The sequence below is a fragment of the Salminus brasiliensis genome, chromosome 2 (genome assembly GCF_030463535.1).
Source record: "Salminus brasiliensis chromosome 2, fSalBra1.hap2, whole genome shotgun sequence".
NCBI lineage: Eukaryota > Metazoa > Chordata > Actinopteri > Characiformes > Bryconidae > Salminus > Salminus brasiliensis.
The window spans coordinates 27,873,603-27,888,274 of NC_132879.1; the positions used below are offsets into that span (position 1 = coordinate 27,873,603).

The following is a 14,672-nucleotide window of genomic DNA, read 5'->3' on the forward strand; positions in this document are numbered from 1 at the left end:
CCTCAAGGTCACTCACATGCTAATAGGAGGAGAGGCCCGAAGGAGGGGCTGTGAGAAATGCCAACCAATTCAGTATTACTACATGATCATTTTGACTGACTCTGCAGATACATAAATCACATATTTACCTATATCTAGAGGTAACTTGCATATCTCTCACTGACTTTAACCACTGATCACTTTTTAAGGTTCTGTAAAAAGGAAAACTCTGTATTGACCCATGTTTCTCCCTGAGCTTACCTAACAGCATTTTACAGGTGCATGTATATCAAGGCACTTAGAACATAATGCAGACTACACACCTAGTGGTAATTATGATTAGGGCTCAGCACGTTTACATTTCCACCAGGAATTTTTTGACCATGAAAACAAAAGAAATGAAAGACTGTAATCCGATGTTGCACTGAATAAACCAACTGCACACAGAAGCAGTTAGTTTATTTAAATTTTAATGGGCATCACAAATTGGACAATCCACAGCAAGGCGGTTAAGGTATGTAGCCCTCTGATACTCTTTAAACTACGGTTTAGGATCTCATTCAAATTCCCAAGCAGATTCCCAAATTCCAGACAAATTCCCTGTCATTTTCCCCAGACCCCAGCCAAATTCTCAGCCATATTTTGAGATCCCAGACAAATCCCCAGCCAAATTCCCAGATCCCAGACAAATCCCCAGTATATTCATTCAAATTCTCAGCCATTCCCAGATCCCAGCCAAATTCTAAGCCATATTTCCAGATCCCAGGCTAATCCACAGCCTGTTCATTCAAACTCCCAGTCATATTCCCAGATGAATTCCAATCATATTCATTCAAATTCACAGATCCTAGACAAATCCCCAGTATATTCATTCAAATTCCCAACCATTCCCAGATCCCAGCCAAATCCACAGCCTATTCATTCAAATCCTTAGTCATATTCCCAGATCACAGCTAAATCCCAATTTTATCCATTCAAATGTCTAGATCCAAGAAAAAAAAATCCCCAGTATATTCATTCAAATTCCCAGCCATATTCCCAGTTCGCAGCCAAATCCCAATTTTATCCATTCAAATTTCCAGATCCAAGAAAAAAAATCCCCATTATATTCATTCAAATTTCCAACCATTCCCAGATCCCAGCCAAACCCCCAGTATATTCATTCAAATTCCCAACCATTCCCAGATCCCAGCCAAATCCACAGCCTATTCATTCAAATCCTTAGTCATATTCCCAGATCCCAGCCAAATCCCAATTTTATCCATTCAAATTTCCAGATCCAAGAAAAAAAATCCCCAGTATATTCATTCAAATTCCCAGCCATATTCCCAGATCCCAGCCAACTCCCAATCCCATTCATTCAAAGACCCATATCCTAGACAAACCCTCAGCCGTTTAATTCAAATCCCCAGATCCCAGGCGAATCCCCAGCCTATTTATTAAAATTCCCAATCACACAACAAAACACCTCTTCAGAAATGAGTCACCTGCAGCCGCGCGGCTACTGCCCACAGCTACGCCCAGATAATAGGCAGGAAAGGTCAGCTTTCTCTCTTCATAGCAACGCTGAATCGGAGCGGCTGGAGCTGGTGGAGGCAAACAGCCGCTCTCAGCATTTAAGCTAAACATTTACAGCTAAACGAGCTCCAGTGTGAGCTCGGCTCGGTCCACTCCAGCACACACGGACACCCGGATTACGGATTTCTACATGTAGCTACCAGCTGATCCTCTTCACTAGCAGAGGAGGCGGCGACCGCTGCCGTACAGGTCAACCACAGTCGCGTGGATTCTCCTGTTGGTGCAGTGACCTGCAGTTCTGTACGGGATACTGAAGTAGTCCACGTCTTCAGAGACAGCCCGCACTCCAGCTGAAGTTGATCACCAGCACTAGCAAGGCAGTAGCTTGCGCAGTCACCTCCATAGCGGGCAATCTCTCATCCCAACCAACAGCACAAACTACTACCTCAGCCAGGACATGGCAGCCTGCGACGAGACGAGAGCCGCTTCTCCACAGAGTCTCACGGGTCTAAAGAAACGTGAGCGCGAGCGAGCGCGTGTGTGTGCGTCCGCAGGTCGCGCGCCCATCCCGCTGAACAGCAGGCTCGCGGTTGCGGCTGTGAAGCGGGCTACTCTCTCTCCTCGCTCAGCGATTGGTCGGAGAGCTAGCCAATGAAATGAAAGACAACCCCGCCCATCCCTCTTCCGGTCAGGAGAACGGTTTGGCTCCTCCTGCAGGAGGTTACTCCTCTCAGCGTCCGAGTGACACACTGCCCAGTGCATGCCTTTCATTATATGACACATGGTGCAAGGTGCTAAATCAGAGCTGAGCTGGTTCTAATGGGCTGATCTCTATATCTTTTTAGAAAGATGTAGAAACTGGGACCACCTGCAAATCTGCATCATGAAGTATCCCATAAAATGACCATTTGTGTCGGACTCCGCCTTTAACCCATCCGCTAATTGAACACACAGACGGTGAGACAGTGAACACACATGCCAGAGCGATGGGCAGCCTTTGCTGTGGCGCCTGGGGAGCAGAGAGGGTTAAGGGCCTTGCCCAAGGGCCAAACAGTGGAGGCTTAGTGAACCTGAGGATCGAACCTATAACCCTTAAATAACCTAGTGGGCTAATCACTGGGCCACCACCACCCCGCAAATCACATATCTAACATTGTCCAAAGGTCTGATGCATCCCTATGAAACGCAAACTCTTCATTTAACACATCTTAAAAGTACCACACATTTCTTTAGCCAAGACTTTTTAATGGGCAAAACCACTGATTTGCAGCCTTAATCAGTGAAACTGACCTCTGATTTAACCACTGAAATTGTTCTTAACCTTTTTTTAAAATGAAAAATATATATTTAATATAATTAAAAGCCTGTTAACAAAGCTAGGCACACATGGCCATGTTTATCTAGCACCATAGCCTATGTTGATATGTGTAACTGTCTGATTACTGACCATCTTCAGTTCACTGTTTACTTTGCCTCAATTCTCTACTCACTGACACGCTGAGACCTCTGTTCAGTAGGGTCCCTCATTGGTTTGCTGGTTGTTGCTGTGTGTACTTTGGGGCGCTGCCAGCAATTTCGGGCTCACTGTGGGCTCCACGACATTAACGTAATTCTGCCAAAATTCTCAAAATTCTTTGTCAAAAAAATACTTTTTATACTTACAATTTTGTAGGGTCCCTATCAGTCCTGGACCCTTAGAATCAGGACCCTTGTGACTGGTTGCGACTAGTTAGCGCTCCCCCTTCACTCCAGAAGGCTGCTGTTGCTGCTTAAGGATGGGTTTAATGCGGAGTGGCAGCTGTGGGGAAACTTCATCTAGAGGTCGTTTAGTCATTTTTACATATTAAATCCTATGAACTCTCTGAACCCTTTAGTATTATTTAAAATGGAGAATGCCTGGGAAAGGGAGACACTTTAATTTTTTTTTTTTTTTTTTTTACAGTAAAGGTTTTTATTAAATCCCTTTCTTAAATTCCCACTTTCTTAATTTAACCCATTCAATACCACTGAGACCTTTATATTTTTATAATTTTTGAGCAAATGAATGCTTACTACCCCACTCGCAAAGCATAGTAATTTTCTCAGGCACCTGTCTTATGCACAGTACAGTAGTACAGTGTATGTGTGTATATTTCTACATACATATTGTCGGTATCATACAAAAACCTTGTATCTTGGATCTAAGGCAACTTTACTTAAGAAGGAATAAATTACTTGAAGTCAATGCAGAAAGATTTTATTCCAGGCCATTTTGGAGCATTTCTATAGATCCCTTAATCACGTTATTCTGGCACAATGTAAAGAACAACTCCTGGACGAAAATATGGCCAAAATGTAGATACAAGATTTTTGTGTGACAGCGACACTAGCCAACAACTAATGCTGCTGTTTTTTTCATGTGCTGTTGAAACAGCTCAGGCAAGCTGAGGTATGGACATGGACTTAAGAGTTATTTGGCACTAAAATGTCAGCAGTAGATCCTTCAAGTCCTGTGAGTTGTGAGCTGGAGCTGCGGTGTATTAGGCGTGTCCTTCCAGCACTTCATCGGACTGACATCTGGTTAATTTCACGTTCCTCAATCCATTCTTGAACAGTGTGTGCATGTTATTCTGCTGAAAAAACCCACTGGCATCACAGAGTAACATTCTATGAAGTGGTGTACCTGGCCCTGTGTCCAACAAATGACCATTTGCTCACAATCTAGTGTGACATCCTAGACCGCAACTTGCACCGCTGTTACAATAAGTTACAAAAAGTAGTCATAATGTTTTGGCTTCTGTTATAGACACACACTCCAGATATTATGGTGATCCATGTAAAACCAACTTTAAAACTTCATTATGTTTGTGCACATACCTAGATAAAAAAAAAAAAGGATTAGATTTTCATAGAACTGTACCATTTATTTTACACACACACACGGTACATCCCTTCTCCAGCTGACTAAAGATGGCATGGAATGTTACAGTAAGACCTTGCATAAAATATTTTGCTTCTGAGAAAATGTCACAAAAAAGTCCATCATTTTATTAATTGATGAATTTTTGAAACCATTCTTGGGCTTGAGATCATTAAATGATGAAATACGTCTTTTTCTGTTACATCATTAACACTACATCACCACACACTGTACATTAACTCCTGTCATGTTAAAGAAAAGTGTTGGGAGAAGGGCATAAAACCATGAACACTGCAAATTTGAATGGAGCAGTTAATACATTGTTACTGTCCAGGCAGCCAATTGTAATCTAATATAAACTTGTGTTAGAAGAAGCTCAGAACGATGGAGCTTGGTTTCCATGACGACAGCAAAATGATGCGCTGGGGTGAGAAAGAGTCTGTGTGTGTGGTGTGTGAGAGAGTCACATTCATGGTTCTGGTTGGATAAAAAGCCTGCGGGGAGTATGGGATCATGACTCCCCGTTCTGCACTTTGGACACTGGCGGATGCATTAAGTCTTTGAAAGGCCCCAGAGCTTCCTTCAGAGCGGAGCTGACCTCCGGGGAGGAGCAGGTGATGCACTCCACCAGAGTGGGGTACAGTGCGATCACCTGGGCCCAAGTATTCCCATCCACTGCAGAGACACAGGCAAGTCAGCAACACGGCATGGAGGAGGTGAAAGTAAGAGAGAGAGACAGAGAGAGAGAGGACAACACAAGTAACAGAGTGAGAAAACAGGAAAAAAACATATTAAAGGGATTATTTAAAGAAAAGGACATGAGTGTATTTGAAATATTTAAATATGGAATTCTTAAAAAGATCAGCACTGTATTTACTTTGGCATAGTTGAATAATGAGAGCTCACTACATGAAAGTGACATACTGTGAACCTTAAAACACTGTTTTCTCTTTAGTCACTGTATGTGTACTGTGGGCTAGATGTATGTACACTGTAGTCAATGTACATACATCTAGCCCACTAGCGAAAGCCTTCCGATGCTAATCGCAACCCCAAAAACAGTTACACAACAGTCTAGACTCACTGTATTTACATCCATAAAATTTTTATACATCTAGCCCACTAGCGAAAGCCTTCCAACGCTAAACGCAACCCCAAAAACAGTTACACAACAGTCTAGACTCAATGTATTTACATCCATAAAATTTTTATACATCTAGCCCACTAGCGAAAGCCTTCCAACGCTAAACGCAACCCCAAAACGGTTACACAACAGTCTAGACTCACTGTATTTACACCCATAAAATTTTCATACATCCAGCTCACTAGCGAAACCCTTCGGATGCTAAACGCAACCTCAAAACGGTTCTGCAAAAGTCTAGACTCACTGTATTCACACCCATACAATCTACATACATCTAGCCCACTAGCGAAAACCTTCAGATGCTAAACACAACCCCAAAACGGTTACACAACAGTGAAGACCCAGAGAGGACAGCAACACTATCCAGTAAGTGATGACGTAAACCAGCCAATCAGTCCCCCAATGAGCATAATGAACATTATAAAAGAAAAATCGGAATATTATAATATGTGAACAAAAAAAAAAAAACTCAATAAAAGCAAGTTTACGGCAGCTTCAAAAATAAAGGGGTACATTTGTTTCACTCTGAAAACATAAAAATTAAGTTTTAAAGACAATACAGAACCGCATACTACTACACAAGTCTAATCAACATACTCACCATTCTCTGGTTGTGTCTTTTTCAGGGAATCCATGAGCGTGCTAACAGCTTTTAAGACAAATATGATCTCTGTCACTTGTTGCCTAGGAAAAGAAAAAACACAAATAGAAGGAATATCACTGGGAAGTCTCGGACATAACGCCATCATTTTTTTAAACAGATTAGTTTTCCTGATGGAGGTACTGTAAAGTGCTTACTGACAAGGATCTGGAATGTTCAACGTTTCTAACACCTCTAATTTTGGTGTGAACAGCCTTCTGTACCCGACTGAACCTGGAACTCAGAGACAGTAGTCCCATTCAAATGACATGTATTATTATGCCTGTCGCAGAACTGTGTGTCTGGGATGTAGTGTTATTGCTTGGGCTATCTGGGAATTTGGGGAAATTTGATGTATACTTTGTCCTGTCAAGCGTGTTAGGAATTACATTACGGAACCTCCTCTGGTAAAACTAATTCAGCTTCATACCATCATCCTACAAAATGACCCTCAATACAAAGCGCTGTGAAAAACTGTTTGCACCCAGTCTGAATTCTTGAATCTGCACACATTTCAAACACCAAATGACAGGAGATCTTAAACCAAAACCTGATAATACATGAAAGTGAAACTCTGGGGCATTAACTGAGTGTTTCAGGTCCTGCCACAACACTTCAATAGGGTTTAGGTAGGATCTTTAACAAAGCAATTACAAAAGTTTATACTTCAAATGTCATGGTCTTGTTCCATTACTGAACTATACATAAGCGTCAGTTCAGTTCATAGTTCATGGTAGCAAGGCAACCAGTTCCTGATGCAGCAAAATCATCATCATCTGTGTTGGCCAAAGAGCTCCATGTAAGATTCATCTGTCCATAACACATTGTTCCAGAACTCAGGAGTCATCTATGTGTTTCTTGGTGAGCCTGTGTTGAACATATGCATTCATTTAAATGTGCAATAGTTACTGTTGTGCTATTCTGCCATGAATCTTATTCTTGGTTTTTCTGATGGTTGAGTCATAAACACTGATCTTAGATGTGGCAAGAGTATGTTTGCAGTTCTTGAGATGTTGACACACCTTTTCACTCCTAAAGACTTCATAATTTAAGCCTTACACACTAAAGATATAAAAGTAGTACCAAAAGGCATTATCTTTTCCAACTACAATATTGCAATAAAATCAGAAAAAAGTGCACAAATTCTAAAATTCAGACAAGGGGCGAACTGTTTATCAGGACACTTTTCATAAATGATATACCTGAATGACATTCATAAAACAGCACATCCAGGTGTCATCATGCTTTACAACATGAGCCAACATTGTGCATCACTGTTTTCCCTGGTCCAAAAGTCCAGATATATAACCACATAGATAATGACAGGGGACAGTATCTGATCACTCACAGGTACAGAGCCATCACACTGTGTCACATCCGTGCCAACAAATTGTGAGGGGGAACAAAAGGGGACTGAAAACAAAACTGAAGAACAACGTTCAACAGATGAATGATGGACCAATGAAAGATGCAAATGGGCTTAACCTGTACGGATGGCATTCTAGCTCCATCCTGAGTGCACTGAGGGAGACACAGTGAGAAGACTGTTATGGTTCTGAGTGTGTGGCAGATTCACACACTGCAAGAGCACATCTAGATGAGTACAACATGCCAGTCATGTGGTCGAGAGAGCAATAGAATTTCAAAAGGGGATTTTTTTGTTTTTGAAAGTTGAAATAACTCACCTATTCATCTTAGAGCTCCGTGTGTGTTTGTGTGCTATATATGTGAGCGTATCGGAATTACCTTGGCAGCGGGCAGCGGCCGCTGAGCCTCTCGTCCTCGACGTAGCGGCGGAGCACATCCTGAGCTCTCTGCAGCAGCACTGAGAGAGCCATGCGTGAGATATAGCCCTCCTGTGGCGTGGTCACTTTATTACTGAAGGAAAACTGCAGCAGGGTCTCGAAACACACTTTAGAGAACTCCTCCCGCATCCGAATATCAATCTCTGCCTCTGCAACCAAAAAGAGCATTATTAAACACTGTATATACTTCCAGAAAAGGACAACATTCACTAATGTGAGAATGCTGTTTCACACGTGTAAATAAGTGCAAAACAAACAAATGAAAAAATGTGCTTAGGTTTATGTGTCACCAATAACAGCTGCCTTGCCTACACTCTGAAAAAGCGACCAAGGTATTTGGACAGACAAAGCAGAGTGCCATTACTCGAATTCGACAGAAATATGACTTTGTGCAGCGTTGTGAGAGGGCTTGTGCAGCTCCACCAAAGTTACATAGTGTAGTAGCCGCAATGTTCCAGCCCCAGAGTGCTGCCACTCTCCTTCTTACAAGTCAGTGGAGCATCAACATCATTCTGAGTAATGGTTCTTTTTTTCACCCTTTTACCCAAAAAGTTGTACAAAAGCATATTGTTTAAAGATTCTTTTTTTGTGTGTGGTGAAAGTCTGGTATTATTTCTGTTATTTTTGAGAGAGTATGAAATTCAATGCTGTAACAGACTGTACAGCCACTCAGTACAGTATAATTAATTAAAGTCAATCTGTTAAATGAAACGACAGCTTGTTCCCCACCTGTAAACGAAGAGGACTGGGAGTGGATGGATCCTTTGTTAAGCATGGTCATGATCTGACCTACAAACTCTTTGGGGATGAAGTTGGCATAGGGCAAAATCTCGGAACTGATCAACTGCACCACCTAGAGGACAGACAGACATAAAAAAAAAAAAACAATCTCTAATGAAAAGCATCCTATAATTTCATTACACTTCATTACACTAAACCTCTGTAACCTGTTGCAAGTCATAGTGTTGAAAAAGGCTAGGGGGTGTGCCCTGTATTGATACTGTTTACTTATAAAGCTTAACTCGTAAAAAGCATGCCTTGAGCTTACCTCGACATCAACAGCTTCATTCTTCTGGAACGCTTGAATGGACAGGTTATCAGGAGGTGTGCTGGACACAAAATTACATTTACATTGGTACTGATTTTAGTCATATTTTCATTAAGGCAAACACTTATCCCCCCCCCACCCCACAGTCCTAAAAAAAACACTAAGAAGTATTATAAAAATAAATAACATTATATTATTAATTTAAAAATGACTAAACATATGTAGAATACTTGTGTCAGAAACCTTTTGGTGAATAGAAAGTCCTCAAAGGCGTTGGCAAGCTCAGGCCACATGGTGTCAAACTTGCCCGAGGAGGCCTGTTGCCGGGCAACGGGGAGGCCGATGGAGAGAACTTTGAGCAGAGAGGAAACCGCCAGCTTCCAGGTGCTCTCTGCAGGACATGCGTACTTCAGCCCCAAGGGCATTCTAAGAGTCTACAGCAGCGGTTACAAAGAGGAGGAAGAGTTCAGCATTTATGCACCACTAATGAAGGCTATTACCCTATTCCTTGTTTATTAGGCAAGTACTTTACACACTGTAATATGCACTGATACATTCTTATCACTGTCACACAAAACCCCCAAAAATCTCCCAAATGAAGGATAAATGACAAAGAAAAACTTTCTTAAAGCCATATGGAGCATTCGTACATAAAATAAGCTTCAAAATAAGGCACGCTGAGTTGTATTTATGCACAATTCAGTAATATTAATTTACCATGACAGTATAGTTCTATGTTTATCAGTTTGTCCAGAAATGCATGTGTCCTTCTTGAGAGATGGCTCAAATGGTGAATTTCACCTTATGACTGCAGGGGGAGCACAAGCTGACAGCTTTAACTGTCAGCGGAACTCAGTGTAAAAAGATTTTACTTGAGAGTAATTTTGGATCATTTCTTTTGGCCATTTATCATGAAATTCTAACAACTGTTCAGATTCAAATTGTGTCTAAATAAGAAAAATGGTGACAAGAGGTTTTTGTCTGACACTGATGATATAAAAATAGGAACGTCACAGATGGGCACAATTCAAATCTCAGGTGCTTTTTTATGAATGTGATGGAAAAAAAGACAAAGCATTACCTTGATGATGCTCTGTAATACTTTCTCACTGATGACAGCTTTGTGGCAGGCAGTTTTGTGATACAGGTCTACCACCACCTCTAGAGACCTCTCTGCAAATGGCACATAGTTTAAGGCCACCCATTCTGCCTATAGAGGGAAAAAGAGAGAACGGGAAGGGAAGAATTTCCATAGATAAATAATGTCAGCTCATTTCTGCGTATAGCCATTACCACAAAAGCAGAGTTATAAAAAAAAATACACTGATTAAAGCTAAATGTTCGCACACAAAACACAAACACACACATTCAACATTGAAAACCTACAAACAGACAGTCCAACAAACTCCAACAACTACTAAAATCTGTTTACTATTTATTTAAAAACAACCATCATTATCAGAGACTTGCTGGAGCTTGTTCAGACAGCACATGGAAGTCAGGAAGGCATGGTTGGTGACGAAAGGAGAACAGGTGAAAGAAAGTGTAAGTGATAATGAAGACAGGAGGAAGTCGTCCCAAGGCACAAGGGCTACCACCCAGTCACATTACGCTGAAAGAGGGGCATAGAGGGGGGGGGGGTGGGAAAGACTCACCGGTGCAAACAGTTGGATCTAAAGTGGATCCATATGACAAGTACAAAAAACAGAACGAGAGAAGAGTGGACAAACGTTAACCGCTTCACATGACAGCACAGAGTAATGACAGAAAACTTCAGAATGAACAGATAAAGGACTGAGAAGGACGGGTTCTTGAAGATGTGCTATAACAAGGTATCTGTGGAAGCTGTAGCATTCAGAAAAAAATCTCAGAAAGTGGTTAAGAAGGCAAACGGTAAGAATGGGTGGAGAAGAGTGGCTGTGCTTAGGATTCAAAGTGTGCTAAGAACAGCAAAGGATTCAGAAAAGGATGCTGAATGAAAGGAATCAAAAAATAAATACAAAATATGAAATTAGAAAAGGACATTTGATGCATTTATAATGTAAAAGGGACTGTAGTGTGTTCCCATCTCAATCTCACAACAATCTTCTCTGCAAAGCAGCCCAACCACCACCTTGGTCTCATTTAAAGCATCAATATCAAAAGGCAAAGAATTAGAAAAGCGCAAAATGTTGCAAAAAAAACAAACAAGTATGTATGTGTATATATATGAATGAAAGTGGAAAAACAGATAACATTATATATATATATATATATATATATATATATATATATATATATATATATATATATATATATATATATATATGAATTATATGCAGAACATACTCTCTTACCTGATTATATTTAGCATTAGCCACATGCTTGGTTTCCATTTTGCCATACTGTGGCGGCTTGCAAGAGAACTCCACAAACTGCAGAAGCTGCTCAAAGATGGCAGGGTACATCACTTGAAGGGTCTCGGGGCCAACACAAATTGCCTTAAAAACAAAACAAAAAAAACACTCAATATACATATGCAAACTTTGATTTGAGTGCTTATGATTTAAGTGTGCAAATAATGCGTGCTATAATTTTAATCATGTCAGCATTAGACTTTTTAGAATTAATATTATTATGATTAGAATTTGTTCTGCATCTGGACGTTCAACACTTTCCTACAAATCATTCTGACTGCTCATTCAAGGGCTATTTCACACATTACAGTGAGTTTTACATGTTTGTCTGCTGTAAAACCTTTCTCTCTTAAGTCATGTGCTTTAGCCCACTGGGCTTCTTACCTTCTGTAGCACATCCAGAGCTGTGAGTACAGCCTCCTGCAGACTAGTGAGCACTGCCTCTGTATAGGAGGGGAGTATGAAAGGGGAAGCATCTGAGCTGATGGGTACAGACACTGCTCCATGCAGTATGACCCCCAGCTTGCGCAAGTCCTCCATGCTAAACCCTCCTGCTATGTGCTGGTAAAGGGCAGGGAAAATCTGGATCAGCGCTGTTAGAAAGGGCTGACTGGGCACAAAGGCTAGTTTTTCCGTGCCACCGCTCGGGGGCCTTGTGCATTCAGTCCCTGTTCGGTACCATGTACTCCATGCTGACCACCAGAGGGCAGAGTCGTCCTGCTCTTCCCCAGGCGGAGGGGGCTGAGGCTGAGCACTGTAGCGCTGAGCAAGCCTTTCCACAAGAGAGTCAGAGCGAGGAAGGGGTCTGCCAGGGCCTGAGGCCGTAAGGGGGTCCATGAGGACGGGAGAAATGTCCATAGCACCCAGAGCATCCGGCTTGTCCGTGTCTTTTACAGGTGTGACCAGCTGAAGGATCTCTTGGAAGCTCTTAAGAGCAGCAAGGGACACTTCATTGTTCTTGCTGAGTGCTGCTGACTGAATATGGTCCAACAAGACCTCCCAGGCTTTGAAGAAATCACCTAGGACAGCATTTTACCAGAGAAGGGATGTGCTTATTACAACAAAAAGAATACATTCAATAAACATAAGAGGACAAAGTGTCCATGTGGACCATGTGCTGAAAGCAAGTATCAGCACAGCTGAAATATAACAATTAAAATATTTTGAAATCATCTGTGTGTAAAAATCTCCAATGTTTTCAGTTTATTCAAGCTTTATTAGATACACTGTAATATAACCGACCCTGCTAGGTGGAGGCTGTACCTTAGCCTGGTAAGCCTCTCATTACATGCTTGGAAACGTAAGCTAATTATGCTTACTTACTTTATTTTTAAAGTCTGTGACTTTTATGATGTGTATTAGTGCTGGGCGATATGTAAAGATTTTAGATCACAATATTTAAAGACATTTTTTACGATGTACAATATTTATCGCAATATCTCGCCATGTAAACAAAATGCACCAGCAGCGTTTTTTTTTTAAACTGCTCTCCAAATACTCTCCAATACTAAGTACCATGATTTTTACTCAGAATATGCTGCACTTCATTGAATTAAATAAGACTGGTTACACTCTTTGTAATGAAAAGTGCAGATAATCAGTGATCTTTAAGCACTTACAATATCCACAATACACTCATAAATGCATAGTGTGTACCAAAATAACAAAATTCATCACAATATTATAAAATATTGTCATATTGCTCAGCTCTAATTAGTAAATTTCAGTTATTTGGGTATAATAAATACTTACACAAATAGTTAACAATAATATAAGTAAGATACATTTTTATTTGAATAACTATGTAAATATTTTACCCCATGTTGCATTTATTTGCCCCTCTCTGTAATGTTTTTACATGCAAGATCATGCATGTCAAATATCTTACAGAATAATGCCATAAGAACGATTTATTGTTTTGGGAAGTCTTTGGTTTTGGTACAGTTTCAAAGGGGAACTCATTCTTATGCACTGGCTACACACCACATTTGAAAGATCTCACATGTGTATATCTGCAGTGCTTCAGTGTGTTACATCAAGTAAAAGACTGTCTTCACTTCCTCAAACACCACTGCCACACTTGCAACTTTCCAGACAACAGTTTAACCCAAACACTGGGGTTGGGGTTTGTGGTACATTTCAGATGCAAAATCAGTGTTTTAAAGCATGTCTGTCATTTCTCACCCAGTTGCTGGAGCAGGTATCTCCTGGTGTTGAAGATCCGAGCAACGCCAGCCAGGGTCAGTACCCAAGTTTCTGCCCACTGTTTCTCTGCGGTGTCACGTGAGTGATGAATAAGGATGTTTCCACCACCTGATTCAATCTTTTCCTTATCTGCAGTGGTGGAGGACCTCCTCACGCAGTCCAGTAAGTGAAAAAGCACCTGCAAGGTTACAGTACAGCACATTTTTTTTTACATAATTGTTCTTGAGTTTTAAAACATACGTTTTATTGTCAGAAGCCACGTTATGTTTTGTAGTAGTTTATTAAATCAAGCATTATGGAACTGTAAGCACACATTTAAATATCTGACTCCTTGTTCACTGTAACTCACTTCACTATAAGTAAACAATGTAGTTAAGTGATAACGGTGGAACCTGACTTGTAACGGTGGAAACTTATTTGGTGATACACAATCATTTTAAAAGGTTTAATACAAAACCGTCTACAAAAGTTTTTCCACCAGTCCTAAGCTTCCAGCATTTAAACATCTGAATCCTTGAGTTGTTAGAAAGTTGTCTGTGTAGAAAATGTCCTGAACATACACTTTTCATACACCTCCTTAGTGTAGTCTAAAACAACAAATGCAGAAAAGAAAAAAACGAAAGAAAAAAAACAAAACAAAAAAATAGCACCTGTGCTCAAATTGACCATAAATCAATCAGGTAATCAACAGAAATGATGGCTTGGGTTGTTGGAGTGTACCTTCCACACCACTATGTGCCATGTGGGTTGCTGCAGCAGGGTTCCATGGGCAGCGATAGTTGAGAACATTGTTTGTCCAGCACTTTTCCTGACGGCTGGCCGAGGATCCACACAGAGTTCTCCCAGCTTGGCGTACAGACATAACCACAGACAGTCGAAAGGGGGAGCTGGGTGAAAGGGTCTGTTCAGAGGCTCTCCCTTCTCTCTGGCCTGTTTAAGGAGAATAGCTTCCTCTTTCTCCAGCTCCTCTGTAATGATCTCTCCCCGTTGGAAGAAATAGTCTGAAATGTTCCACTAGGGAGAAAAAAATACAAAAAG

General features: G+C 40.9%; 1 protein-coding gene across 4 annotated transcripts in view; it reads right to left on the minus strand.

Annotated features, from left to right (window-relative positions):
• Positions 1–4,379: 4,379 nt before the first annotated feature.
• mon2 (MON2 homolog, regulator of endosome-to-Golgi trafficking) overlaps positions 4,380–14,672 on the minus strand; it is a 33,951-nt gene continuing 23,658 nt past the window's right edge. The window contains exons 24-36 of one of the 4 annotated variants that reach the window (XM_072672243.1): positions 14,355–14,648; positions 13,614–13,812; positions 11,814–12,448; positions 11,370–11,513; positions 10,689–10,706; positions 10,115–10,243; positions 9,277–9,467; positions 9,034–9,094; positions 8,715–8,838; positions 7,927–8,134; positions 7,666–7,701; positions 6,142–6,224; positions 4,380–5,071 (exon numbers count right to left, since the gene is read on the minus strand). In XM_072672243.1, coding sequence (XP_072528344.1) covers positions 4,908–5,071; positions 6,142–6,224; positions 7,666–7,701; positions 7,927–8,134; positions 8,715–8,838; positions 9,034–9,094; positions 9,277–9,467; positions 10,115–10,243; positions 10,689–10,706; positions 11,370–11,513; positions 11,814–12,448; positions 13,614–13,812; positions 14,355–14,648 — 2,286 coding nt within the window. In that variant the 3' untranslated portion in view covers positions 4,380–4,907. The remainder of the gene's footprint in view (positions 5,072–6,141; positions 6,225–7,665; positions 7,702–7,926; positions 8,135–8,714; positions 8,839–9,033; positions 9,095–9,276; positions 9,468–10,114; positions 10,244–10,688; positions 10,707–11,369; positions 11,514–11,813; positions 12,449–13,613; positions 13,813–14,354; positions 14,649–14,672) is intronic. The other 3 variants (XM_072672244.1, XM_072672245.1, XM_072672246.1) reach the window with 3 other exon arrangements.